The sequence below is a fragment of the Schistosoma haematobium genome, chromosome 6 (genome assembly GCF_000699445.3).
Source record: "Schistosoma haematobium chromosome 6, whole genome shotgun sequence".
NCBI classification, from domain to species: domain Eukaryota; kingdom Metazoa; phylum Platyhelminthes; class Trematoda; order Strigeidida; family Schistosomatidae; genus Schistosoma; species Schistosoma haematobium.
The window spans coordinates 723,604-736,583 of record NC_067201.1 but is presented as its reverse complement, the minus strand read 5'-3'; the positions used below and the strand labels follow the sequence as shown (position 1 = coordinate 736,583).

Genomic DNA, 12,980 nt, shown 5'->3' with positions numbered 1-12,980 from the left:
GTGCGGACCCATTTTTGTTCATGTCAACCCAGTGCGAAAACCACAAGTCAAACGTTGAAGTACCTTATCAGATTACCAAACGGACAACTAAACACGTCAATATTAACAATAATGGAAAGGAGACTATCTCGATACCTACATTCTTGGACGACCAAGAAAATGTCATATTAGACAAACCCAACTCCCAGTTACAACTAAAAACATCCAACGAATGTCAAACACTCCCAACTAAACCCCGATAAGTAATTACAAAACACAGATAAACATCTAATAATAAAAGTCAACCGGGTCCCGGAATCCGGGTGATATATATATGAGCAATCCAATACCCAAAAATGCCTATCAACAGCGAACAAATCATCAATTGCTTATAAATGAATGGAAAAGCGTTCATCCCCGTTCTGAATCTTAGAACGTTGAACGCGGAATAAAACAAAGCCTATCAAAACCAGACAACCAACTTATCGCTAACAGACAATGTACATGAAGTGACAAATCTGCACGAATAAATGATCGAGGCCCAGCCAACAAGGTATGTCTATTTTCAAGAGTTTGGTCATCGGTAACGGTAGACTCCCGACAGTTCAAACAGAAAGATGCCTATTTTCTCGAGCCTTTGTCCATAATGTTGAAAAGTAACATTCAACATAACCCGCGATAAAAGTTCTGCACATAAATTGTACTTCCAGAATACAGGAGGATGTCTTAACAAGTTCTGATTATCTTCGGCTGTCTTACTAAAACCATGAATCCTCATATTATGTAAACAGCAATCTTGGGAAACCATACCATTCTTTTCCAACATTTTTTTTCAAGAAACACGTCTTGGTACTTTATGTTCGCAACGAACACAAGTTTCATCATGATTTGAACCAATTAATCCCGCCGCTTTAGTAAACATGTTACAGATACTGAGTTTATCCCTAATTTAATCCTATATGAAAATGCACCAAGGAAAACATCTGTGGACCACTGGACGCCTAAGGTGCTTTTTCATGAACCACTGCAAACTTCCTATAATCTAATGTTATCAATCAAACTTACTATAGGCCCTTTGGAAAACACTTTGTATTAGAACTTCAGGAGATCAATCAAAAAATCAGTCACCAATAAGTAAAACATTTCCAGCCACTTAAAGATGGTTAATCTAAAAATAAATTTCACAAGCAAATATCATGTTCCAAATAGAGCTGGTGCACAAAATATAAATAAGGTCAATGGGAATTCTGTTTAGGTTTGATTTTCGGCCTTTATTTTACAAATTGTACCATATGCCTCGGGAATCAGTTTGAAGTCATACAAAAGCACATATTGTCGACACAAATTTTAAAGTAAGGGGAAAATATGGACATTGTTCTGCAATAGAAATCCATGCGTATAGTTATTTTTGTACAATACGTGGTATTTTATTGCTTACAAGGTGAACGACTGTCTGTAATCGCATTACTGTTTCCACCTTTACATAACCTGGGCAGTATCACTGATGAACACAATGGATCTCATACACACGTAAGGGAGCGGATCGGCAATGAAAGAGCAGCATATTTACAACTGAAAAACATCTGGAACTCAAAACATCTGTATGTCAACCAAAACCAAAGTCAGAATTTTCAATACAAATGTCAAGACAGTTCTACTGTATGGGGAGGAAACCTGGAGAACAACGAAAGCCATCATCCAGAAGATACAAGTGTTTATTAACAGTTGTCTACGCAAAATACTTCGGATCCGTTGGCCAGACACTATCAGCAACAACCTACTATGGGAGAGAACAAACCAGATCGCAGTGGAGGACGAAATCAGGAAGAAGTGCTGGAAGTAAATAGGACGCATACTGAGGAAAACACCGAACTGCGTCAAAAGGCAAACCCTTAATTGGAATCCTCAAGGCCAAGGAGGAGAGGAAGACGAAAAAACACATTACGCCATGAAATGGAGACAGACATGAGAAGAATGAACAAAAATTGGATAGAACTAGAAAGGAAGGCCCAGAACAGAGTGAGTTAGAGAGCGCTGGTCGGCAGCCGATGCTCCCCTGGGAGTAACAGGTGTTAGTAAGTTAATAAGAATCATTTAGTCACAGCGGTTTTAAAGGTTTTATTTTCATACCAAATCAAGATTTACAAGGATATTTATGTTATAAATAATCTAACGTAGAAGTGATGTTGAATAGTTTTAGCTAAAACTAAGTACAATTTATAGATGTTCATAAAAAAGTAATCAGAATAAAAGAAATTCATTCATCTAAATTAACTGAGATGGACATGATTGAGAGTTGTAAGTATGCATGATTTCAAATATATCTTCTTCTGTGCATGTAGATTTACCAAAGAACTGTTGACGTATAATTAAAGCCAGAAGTGTGTTAAATCGTAATAATATCACATCATTATACACCCATTCATTTGATCCAACCTAAAGATAAGAATATACAATTATTGCTGTTAACATTCAATGAAAGAACAATAAAAATAACTTATGCTCGAATATTTGATATAATAGAAAGGTACTAACATGAAAACTGTGAACTTTGTTGAGATCAAGCACGGAATATTTGAGCTCTACAAATACAATATAAATTAGAAAATACAGAAGTTGATAAATGAAATTTCAATCAACTTTTAATATACTACTCATGGGTGGCTAACCTAAAAACAACTCCACTAGATCTTATTGAACTCAACCAATTGGTTAAACAAAGGCATTAAATTCTAAGCTGCATCATGATGAGTATACTAATGACTAAAACATCAATTACTGGAAGCTTGATAAGCAGCCTTAAGGTTAGCATGCTCACTAAAAAGCATAAAGTTTGAAGGTATATGTATTTAGGGAACTCTGAAGTATCCCTGAAGATGAGGAATTTACGATCTAGAACAATAAAGTTTTTAGTGGTTTTTTCTTATAAGAACGAAATTATAGGATAAGTAGATAAGTAAAAAGAAGTCACAGATTTATTCACGGAAAAATTAAGTAGAAAAGTAATGATTCACCAAATACAATAGCCTGTAACATAATTATGACGGCCATGAAATCAATGTAACTGAAATGCACTAAGGATTCACAATATAAAAATATAGCTGTTCAAGATCTTTAATTTGAAGTTGGTCTTTATTAGCGGGACATAGATTGGATTAAAGCATGTTTCATGCACGATTGCATTAGTGCACGCTGATTGTTTAATTCTTATTCAATCAACGCTAGTCGATACTCGGAGGACGCTAGAATCTTCTCATATAAAAACTATAAATATATTATCACTTTTCTTGTTGTGCTTCTTACTTCCATCTACCTTTGTTATTTGGAATATAATCTCTTTCCCTGTACAACCATATTCTGATTTGGGGGAACTTGTCGAGTGAATCGGTATCCAAGAATACTAAGTGATAGGAATAGCTGGGTGGTAACAAGAGAAATTTATAATAATTTTAATCTGCCTTAATACTTCTAAAATATCCTACAAACTTTTAAGATTGTAAACTCTATTTTCAATATATTTGAGCAATAACGTTATCTTAAATCTATTATATTGAAAGACAATTACGTCAATATATGTATATCGACATGTAAAGTAGTGTATATAACAAGGTGACAACATTATGAGATCTTACTAACTGAAAGAATTGAATACTATAATAATGCATTTCTTGTTTATCACTAATTACCAACCTATTTCGCTATCCACTATATAAAACTTAAAAGTGTATAACTTACTTTGTCCAATAATACTTCAGGCAATTGTTCAACAATATCAAATGCCAAATATTGTAATTCTTTAAGAATATCCGATTTAGCAATAAACCATTTTTCATTTAAATAACGATTAATTTTACAACCAGATGCTAACAGTTTCAAAAACCGTAATCGAAAATCTTGTATTTTATCAGTCTTAAGAATAATGTAGAAAATTTATCATAACCAATATGAAAAGTACAAGTAAGTGCTAAAAATGACTAAATATCAAATTGTTAAAATTTAATAAAAACAGAACACAATGATTCAAATAAACAATAGGTGATAATCAATGGGAACAAATTCGACTGATTGTTTGATAGTTATTCGTGAACATAAGACCATTTTTGTTGTAACGGGTGTGACTGCAGGTTTTGATAAGCAGCGTTTTATTGATCGATTCGGTGACAGTGTAAAACACGTAGAGTAGGTTACTAGTATTCGATCATAGGTGTCTTCGAAACATTGCTCGTATATCATAGGACCATCGAGTAAGTAACACAGTTGTTAGGAAACGGGTACTAGGTAAGGATGGCAAATCAATTGATGAAGTAGTGAAATTTCATCAGTTGAGATGGCTTGGACACGTGTTACGTATGCCCAACGACCGACTGCCTCGACGTGCGATGTTCAGTGGTATAGGAGTAGGTTGGAAGAAAGCTAGGGGCGGCCAAACCAAAACATGGCACAAGTCCATGAAGTCACTGACAAGTGGACTGAGTCATGTTGGTAGGTGTAGACTCCCTGGTTGGGGACCACGAGATGATAGCAACCGATGGTTAGAGACCCTGAATGATATGGCTCAAAATCGTTTGCAATGGCGCAGGTGCATCCACTCTCTGTGTTCTCCCAAATTCTAATCTTCTGAATTCTTCATGTCCCTTTTTTCCTCTTTCCAAATTTCTTTCACTGGATTATACTCTTTAAATAACATCTCCAAACCCTAATCTTCCCGATTACTGCTTATACTCTTATTACCTCTACCACTACGGGATTTGAATCGACCACTGCATCTCTGTGCTAATGTGGTGTGGCAACTCGAACTGATGTACGTACGTACGTACGAAGTTCTACGTTGTTACTGACTGACTGACTGACGTACGAACAACCTAGTGCCCTGATTGGCCCTGCTTCCCTGTCTATCCCAGCCAGTTGAGTCCAAAACACAAGTTACGGCCTCTGAGTTATGAATCATTTTTTTCAGACATACTCTATTTATATACCCAACAAACAAACCACATCGTACCATAAAATAGAAAACAACATTTACACAATATTTTACAAGTGAAACAAACATCGACCAATAGGGAGTGTACATTTAAGGTCCAAGGCCACCATAGACTTAACACGATAATTATTGGTATATTTTTCCGACTATACTAACACCTCCCTTTTTCGAAAGACCCGGAGTTAATATCTCGATTTTAAGATTTTCTGCGTCCGTCCTCCCCCGCGAAATAACGTTGGGTCTTCATATACCCAAGTAACAGTTAGTCTGATTCTATTTAAAGCATATTTCGCGCATTGAGTAGAGGGTTCACTAAAACTGACTAGATGATGAGGATTAGCGACACCAGACATGAGGTCATTAGGGTTTGATTCTTATGAAACATATTTATCAGACCTCTTCAAAATTCCATCAGTGGATAATAGGTCACTAAAATAAACAGCATCTTTGAATTGAGGGCATTTGTTAAGCAAATACATGGATCTTGTTTTATTTATTTTATTTATTTGGACACATGAATATTGGTACAAGAGAGCGCCAATATATATGCGCCACACAGAACAATGAAAATTCGAAGAGGAATACAAAGAAAGAAAAAAAAGCTAAGGAGCACAGAAAAAAGAGAACAATAACGAAAAGATTGGTGTAAGGTAGTGTGCTAGTAATCAGGGAACGCAAAGGTACAATCGGAAGAAATCTTTCAGGTAAGGGAGACAGAACCACTTTTTATGAAGAAAGTAAAAGAAGGTTACAGCAGGATCGCCACTGGCTTCTATTCTGAGCCATATCTGATAACGTCTCTAGCCACTGTGTTGCACCATCTCTCAGACCCCAACCAGGGAGTCGTGAATGACAGACACAAGCCAGTCCTTTGCAGCTTTCTTTCATGCCACGACACCATGTCATACACTGACCACCTATCCGCTTTTTCCAACCAGTCCCAGAGTCGGCAAATAATGCACGACGTGGAATTCTCTGGGACGACATTCGGAGAACATGTCCAAGCCACCGAAGTCGGTGTTTCAAGATGGTGACACCAATTGAATTATCATCTCTGTACCCGAACACACGATGCCGAACCTCTGCATTACTGACATGGTGTTGCCACTGAATGTCAGCAATCCTTCGGAGACAGAGACGATCGAACACAGAAAGTCGTCTAACGTCCTCAACTCGGAGAGGCCAGGTTTCACAAGCATAGAGCAGAACTGCTCTCACCGACGCGTTGTAGATCCGACCTTTTACAGTCAGACTAACATCACGAAGGCGCCAAAGATGGCCCAGATTGGCATAGGCCGCTCTGGTTTTCACTATACGTGCATTGATCTCATCACTCACGCCACCACCAGCACTTATGCAGCTACCTAGATACACGAACTTCTCAACTACGTCTATTTGCTCACCATCCAGGGTGAGTACAGGATTAGAATTCTGCCAGTCTTGTAGAAGTACTTTGCACTTCGAAGGTGCAAAGCACATACCATACCTACGGACACTGATTGCCAACTGATTAAGTGCGGATTGCATGCCTTGGGCATTATCGCACAGTAAGACAATATCGTCCGCATACTCAAGGTCGAGAAGTCTTTCTCCTTGTTTGAAAAGTCCCGACTATCGTAACAATTTTTAATGCATGAATTGATGACGAAGTGGGAGTTAATATTCTACTACAATCTCCAAAGAACTGATCAAAGTTTTAACATTCAAATTTAGCCACAGAGCATCAAAGGTATGTGAATGAATAGGGGATGCAATCGATTAACAGTGATGCAGAATGATATGAATTTATTATATTTCGCAGTTTCTCATCAGTTACTTACAACCATATATGTATTGAAAGGTAACATTGAGGTATGTGAAACAATCGACACTGTACAAGTTGTGACAGACTGGTTGAACAAAACCGATATAATACCTTTTATCAGCCTTATTTTGAAGTTAATAACTTTGAATAGGACAAGAACATTTGAAAAAAAGTAGATTCAGTACAACACATAATGGTTTTAATACTCAATAGCCATTTGGTATTGAAATAATAATTGTAACTGTATTTGCTCTAAGCGATATCGCCGTATTTTAACACACATTCATCTAATTATCCTTTAAATAAATAAATTTGTTAATACTTCCCCGTCCATACTTTGAGTATTCGACAATTAGGCTACCACTTAACCTAACCAACATCTTTTCAGAAAACCAATTTAAATATGATGATAACACTTTCTATACATTCCAACAACAACAACAACAAAACTGTTTCAGGTTATAACGAACTCATACTTCTCTTTTTCTATTATTCCTTTCCTTCCACTTGAATTTATGATGGAATAAATTGTATGTTATGCTGGAGAAAACAAGACTGTGATATGGAAATATACTATAAGTTTATTGTTGACAATCACAAAAACTTGTATTTTCAAAGAATTGTATAAGGCTTTGCAATAACTATATGGTTTCAGCAGGTATTTTAGTTTTATTAAGTTTCCCAATTAGATTCCATACTGCAACAATTGACCGCAAAAGGATTTCTAGTCAATATAATTCATTTTACTCCTACTAAATCATAACGACCTTAAATGCTTTTAAGTGTTTAATGGCACCGTTTTCAAACTACTTTCAGACATTTGGTAACAGCATCGGCTCAATTCAGACAAAAAAGGGTTAAAACTTTGATTAAGTCGATAGAACTAACAGTTTCTATTTCTTGATTATAGAGATTTACTAAAAAATATGTTCGATCATCGCTACAACATTGGTATAATATGCAACTTGGGAAAATAACTGTGATAAGACACTGAGCGCGAATTGGCAAAGACATATTATTGACTATTTAATTTGTGATTTCCTGCCTAATAATGATTTCTACCCTGGGCTCATTGAGTGTAGACTGCTTGTAATAGTGTCGAATAAAATACTGTTTGGTCTATCCTCTAGTTATCTATACTTGATTGGAAATCGTGGCTTGCTTCGGTTTGGGCACCCGGGCAGAATCCCAGCCCTTATATTAAATCGAATGATTTATATGGCGCATATCTATTCGGTGCCTCCTTGTACCAATGTTTATGTGTTTAAATAAATAAATGAAGTCTGTTAAAACGTGATCCAGTGTGTGCATAGCATATAGAACGATTATTCAGTGTAGTGGTAGCATGACCTCAGTCACACGTCGCATTACCGTATAATGGTAGTATATCGCTGAAAACAGGAAATATTCTTAATTCCCCCATTACATCATCAGTTAGATATGTCTTCGATCATTCGATGACTTTTCACAATTGCTTACACGATTTACAAACAGCTGGCCGTTTCGAATTGTTATTTAGCTATATTTCTAGAAGCAGTCTTATTGCTAAGCAATTCGTCGTCTGAATCTGAATAAATTCGGCTAAACCATGAGCATATATCCCACGTTTTACGTTGCGGATGACTGACTGAAGCGAAGCATTTATTCCTACCTAATACATGAGTTTTCAATATATATGAAGTGCAAAATACGCTGAAGTTAATACCATTTTCAGTATCCTATAATGATAATAACTGGCTGGCTGAACCAAAGTACAAGAAGAGGTACTTCGACCTCCAACTCGGTGATCGATAGTCAAGTAGTTTAGCCACCGGGGTTAGTGTACTTGCGACAGTCATTTTTTATGTCTGGACATGTAGATGTCTCGCCGGGAAGATAAGTGATTCACTTTTTCAAATGCCTAAGGATTTTTAATCACCCTCTGGAATAGCAGTATTGAGAGCAAAAAATCCCGCGGAACACTACTTACTAGCCTCAACCAACTAAGCAAACAACGAGGAATATCGTTGCTTAACATTTAAAAACATATTCATCAGATGTTGACATAATTTTACAAGACCAGAACTAAAGCTAATCACGAGTGTAACAAAAAACTGGGATATACGGAATGGATAACTGGACTAGTTGATTTTTTCATCAGAAAATAAAAAAAAACATTGTTTTGGGAAACACGTGCGTATACACTGCCAGAAAACAAAAACTGTATACAGACAGAATAAATCAGTAGAATACTGACATATTATAACTAACTCACTGGATCTGATGCAGGAAAATACTGATTCAATTTGGTAAAACACGGTGTATAGTCACTTGTTGATGAAAACGATTCCAAGTATAAATGCATAATCTAAATTGCAGCAAGATAAAAGAATTTCTTTGTCTGATTAATTAATCCGGGAGAACAGGATTTTAGAGCAATAAAAACTTAGTGCTAAATGATTTTTCTTAGTTTTGGGGTATAGCGATGGTTTAAGTCTAATCTACACTTCAAGCATCATCCCAGAAAGTATATTTGTTCATATAAATCTTTGTAACTCAAACTTAATCATTCATAATCCAATCTCCTCCCCACCTCAGTTACTACCGTGCTTTCTTTGATACATGACGGATAAACTGTCACTACTCATACAGGAAGTACTTAGTAGATCCAGCTTTTATCACCAAAGACTAGACTGCAATAAAATAATCACACTGTTTTAAAACTATTCACATGGAACTGAAAAACGGAAAAGACGGACAACAGTTAACTTTATTTAGTGAATCCTATAGCTAACCTTAAGGATGTTTAGAACATGATAAAAAAGCACCAAGTTCTCGATGAGTCCTACCCACTCGGGACCTTAAGGATGAGTAGTGAGATTATCCTCTTCACCAACCAACAAATTGTGTTAACTAGGTTATAACGGTTTAAGTGCTATGTAATTGCTCCACAAGCTTAAAAACGATTTTACCAGTGATGTGCTCGAGCGAACTCAGCTAACAGAGCTGAAAACTTTAGTGGAGATGCTCAAAGCTAGCTAACTAGTTACCAAATCGTAAATTGGATGAAACGTCAACAAATTATTAACAAACAACAGAGTATAATTAGATTTCAAAACATAATACGATCGCCAATATTTTAAAGCAAATGAAAACATCGCACTTCAATAATTCTAACTTCATCAAATGAGTTTGCGAACATGATATAAAAATAAAACTCCAAAACATATATCTATGCTTGTCAAGCGTTCTCAAGATCGGTTGGTCGACAATTGGGTCCGGAAACTCCTAACTAATAAAAAAACACTTTAACAACATTTGTACATACATCTGTTAATCTTCTACGCCGTTGTCTATAATTATTTTAATAACGAAAATAAGAATACCTGGAATTTCGGACAAAATATGTGCCCTTATGTAGCAACAATAAAAATCCCATTGATGCACAACAACATAGCACCCAAGTAGAAACTTACAACACGTCTGGCTTCATTCAAGTACTTGTGAAGATGTGGTTTATATCGAGACGAATCATCCAATCTTGAAAATAGATCATCCCCTACAGTAATCAAAATTTCTAACTGATTTTGCCAATCACTGGATAAACTTAAATTGTTGGAAGTATTCTCAACAAAATTCCCATCTGGAGTCTTGGGAAATAACATCGCTGCACAACACCACACACAAAAAGGAGGTGGTTCGTAGGACAAATGACTGTAAAGCTGAATGACTAAAAGAAGAGAAAGAATGTGTCAAGTACACAATTTATGCCCGTTTTATAAGAACCATTGCGAAAAAAATACTCATTTGCCAAATCTTGGAATTTTAAATTATCGATGGAATTTAATCAACTGATCGCTTTTAAATTAACTTGTATTTTCAGCAAAACTTTAACTCTATGATACGATGGTCTGACTAATAAAATAATTGAGTGAATTTGACTAAACGATGACTCCAATGGTGAGTAAATGGATAGATTTGTTCAAAGAACTAAGCTCCTATTCCCAATTGAGCAAATTTTAGAAGACAGAACTACTAACCAACTGGCTAAGTGTACCTAACTGAAATAAATCTCCAGCTTATATACATAATGTTAAAACAGAATTATAAGAATACAGGATAATTATCAAAGCAATCAATTGACGGTGCGTTTGAGGTTAAAACATCTAGAGGCTGAGATTCGCTCATTGCATCACTTTTCAGTTTAGACTTACTACTAACCCTTCACTAATGTCATCACAAGCGACAGATATTTTTAAAATGTCAATTTAACCTGAATCATATGCGGAATTTATGAAACTAGGAAGGATGTAATTGCAATAAAAACTATATTTTTACCTTCTTTTGTTACTGCTGTATACCCCTTTCGAAGAACGAATATTAGAATAGTATTAAGTAGGAATTTGTCACGACTTCCTGATTAGTAGGTGTTTAGACACTGGAACTAGCTTACCATGTAGTCCAATTAACTCTTCATTTATATGAAGACCGACTGTACCACTCTGTTTTATGAAAAAGAAGGTATATAAATAATGTTTGACACTCGAAAAAATCACACTCAAAAAGACACGTACATGGTACTATCTCAGGCACAGAACTACAGTGAACTAAAGTGAAATATACGATCAAAGCAGCAAAATGATGGCTACAGAATAATACAATGTCTAGAACTTAGAGGGAAGAGTAGGCCTACACACAGTACTGCTACCGATCACAAATTATACTGCCCAGTCACTAACAACCGACTGTAAGTAAACTAAATCCCAAGCTCGAAGCCTGGATCCTCTTACAAGGATTAGACCAATAATCAATAGCTTTGGGGATTCATCCTTGTCTATTATACAGTCCAATCCCTACAACCTACTCCAAACATAAGCTAAGGGACGCGATGGTTAGCGAAGTATATCTCGTTACAATCCCAATACTCAATCACTTTCTATGTCACGTTTGACACCTGTAAACAACCACTTTTTCGATGTGTTGAGTATCGTCTGGAAGCCTTAGTGGTGACCCTAATGCCTGGATTTCAAGGTTTTCCGTCATATGAAAATTCGTAGATTTTAACAGAATCTAGGGAAATACTGTGGGAAAACCGGAATTCCAAGTTATTATGGGTAAACAACACAGACCAGGTGAAATTTTGGGCTTATGTCGCACTTCCTCTAAGTCAGGATTGGGACACGCCTGTGAAACGTTTAAGTGTTTTGAGTGATGGTTAGGAATAAACCTGGGATATGAAGATCCGACTTCATTATTTTGGGAAAAACTGTTCGTTCTGAGGAAGCTACAAAAGAAAATTCCGAAGAAATGATACAAAAACCCAAAAAAACTTCTGGGATAATTTCTTTAAAATCTAGAAATGGGGAACTAATGGGTTTAAGACGAATAGTTGGTTTGCAAGAAAGTAAAACACAACTCAATGTATACATATATCATAAGCAAACGCACATTCGTAGACCATGTTTTAGGTACGAAGAGCAAGACAAAATGCTGAAACAATAAACGGATTATTCAGTGCAGCCTTACCGATTTATTCATAAGTCATAGGGTGTAATATATGGGTTGAAACGATGTTAAAGATGAACTCAAGTGGTAAGAAATCAGGACTCAAATTCGGCAGTGCGGCCTCGAGTTACAGAGTCGAGATAAGTTAAAACAAATAGTATTTTAAAACGTATAATAATTGTTGCCGTTATTCTCCATATCCATTACACGTCAAATTTCGTTCTGTGTTTGAAAATTTTTATTTCGTTTCGTCCGTTATTTAGTTTATAATGGCATGCACATTCAGTGATTCATTATCGTTTGATACGGAAAGCAGCTTCAATCCTAGCAACACCGCTTAGTGTAATATTCTGACGCTCACTAAGCAGAGGTACATTACCGGAAATTCGGAAGCTGGCTCACATCGCACCGATTTTCAGAGGAGCTCAACGCAGGGAACCTTCAAACTACCGACCGGTGCCACTTCTCCCTATACCTTCAAAAATTATGGAGTCCCTTATACGCGACGGCACAAACGACTATTTATTATCCTCAAACTCATTTTCACCTTAACGTCATGGTTTCAGGAAGGGTCACTCTTGTATAACCAACTTGTTCACTGCGGTAGACAGATAGACAGCCATCCTCGACTGCAAGGGTAATGTTGACGCCATCTACCGTGACTTCTCAAAAGCCTTTGATAGAGTCAGCCATACATGTCTTATCAATACATTCAAACGATTGGGTATCAAA

The 12,980-nt window shown here is 36.3% G+C and overlaps 1 protein-coding gene across 4 annotated transcripts; it reads right to left on the bottom strand.

Moving 5' to 3' along the window:
• Positions 1–2,072: 2,072 nt before the first annotated feature.
• On the bottom strand, positions 2,073–12,385 carry MS3_00008266 (uncharacterized protein). Of its 4 annotated transcripts, XM_051216624.1 has the most exons (8): positions 12,270–12,385; positions 12,192–12,233; positions 11,197–11,245; positions 11,082–11,159; positions 10,220–10,473; positions 9,019–9,111; positions 3,715–3,888; positions 2,073–2,415 (listed from the first exon to the last, which is right to left on the bottom strand). In XM_051216624.1, exons 1-8 carry the CDS (start codon positions 12,279–12,281, stop codon positions 2,245–2,247), a joined length of 873 nt encoding a protein of 290 aa, XP_051065211.1. In that variant the 5' UTR covers positions 12,282–12,385; the 3' UTR covers positions 2,073–2,244. The 4 variants fall into 4 exon arrangements, with proteins under 4 accessions (XP_051065211.1, XP_051065212.1, XP_051065213.1 ...); XM_051216621.1 differs by lacking the exon at positions 12,192–12,233 and having other exon boundaries at positions 12,270–12,376; XM_051216622.1 differs by lacking the exon at positions 12,192–12,233 and having other exon boundaries at positions 11,082–11,155; positions 12,270–12,376.
• Between the last annotated feature and the right edge of the window lie 595 nt (positions 12,386–12,980).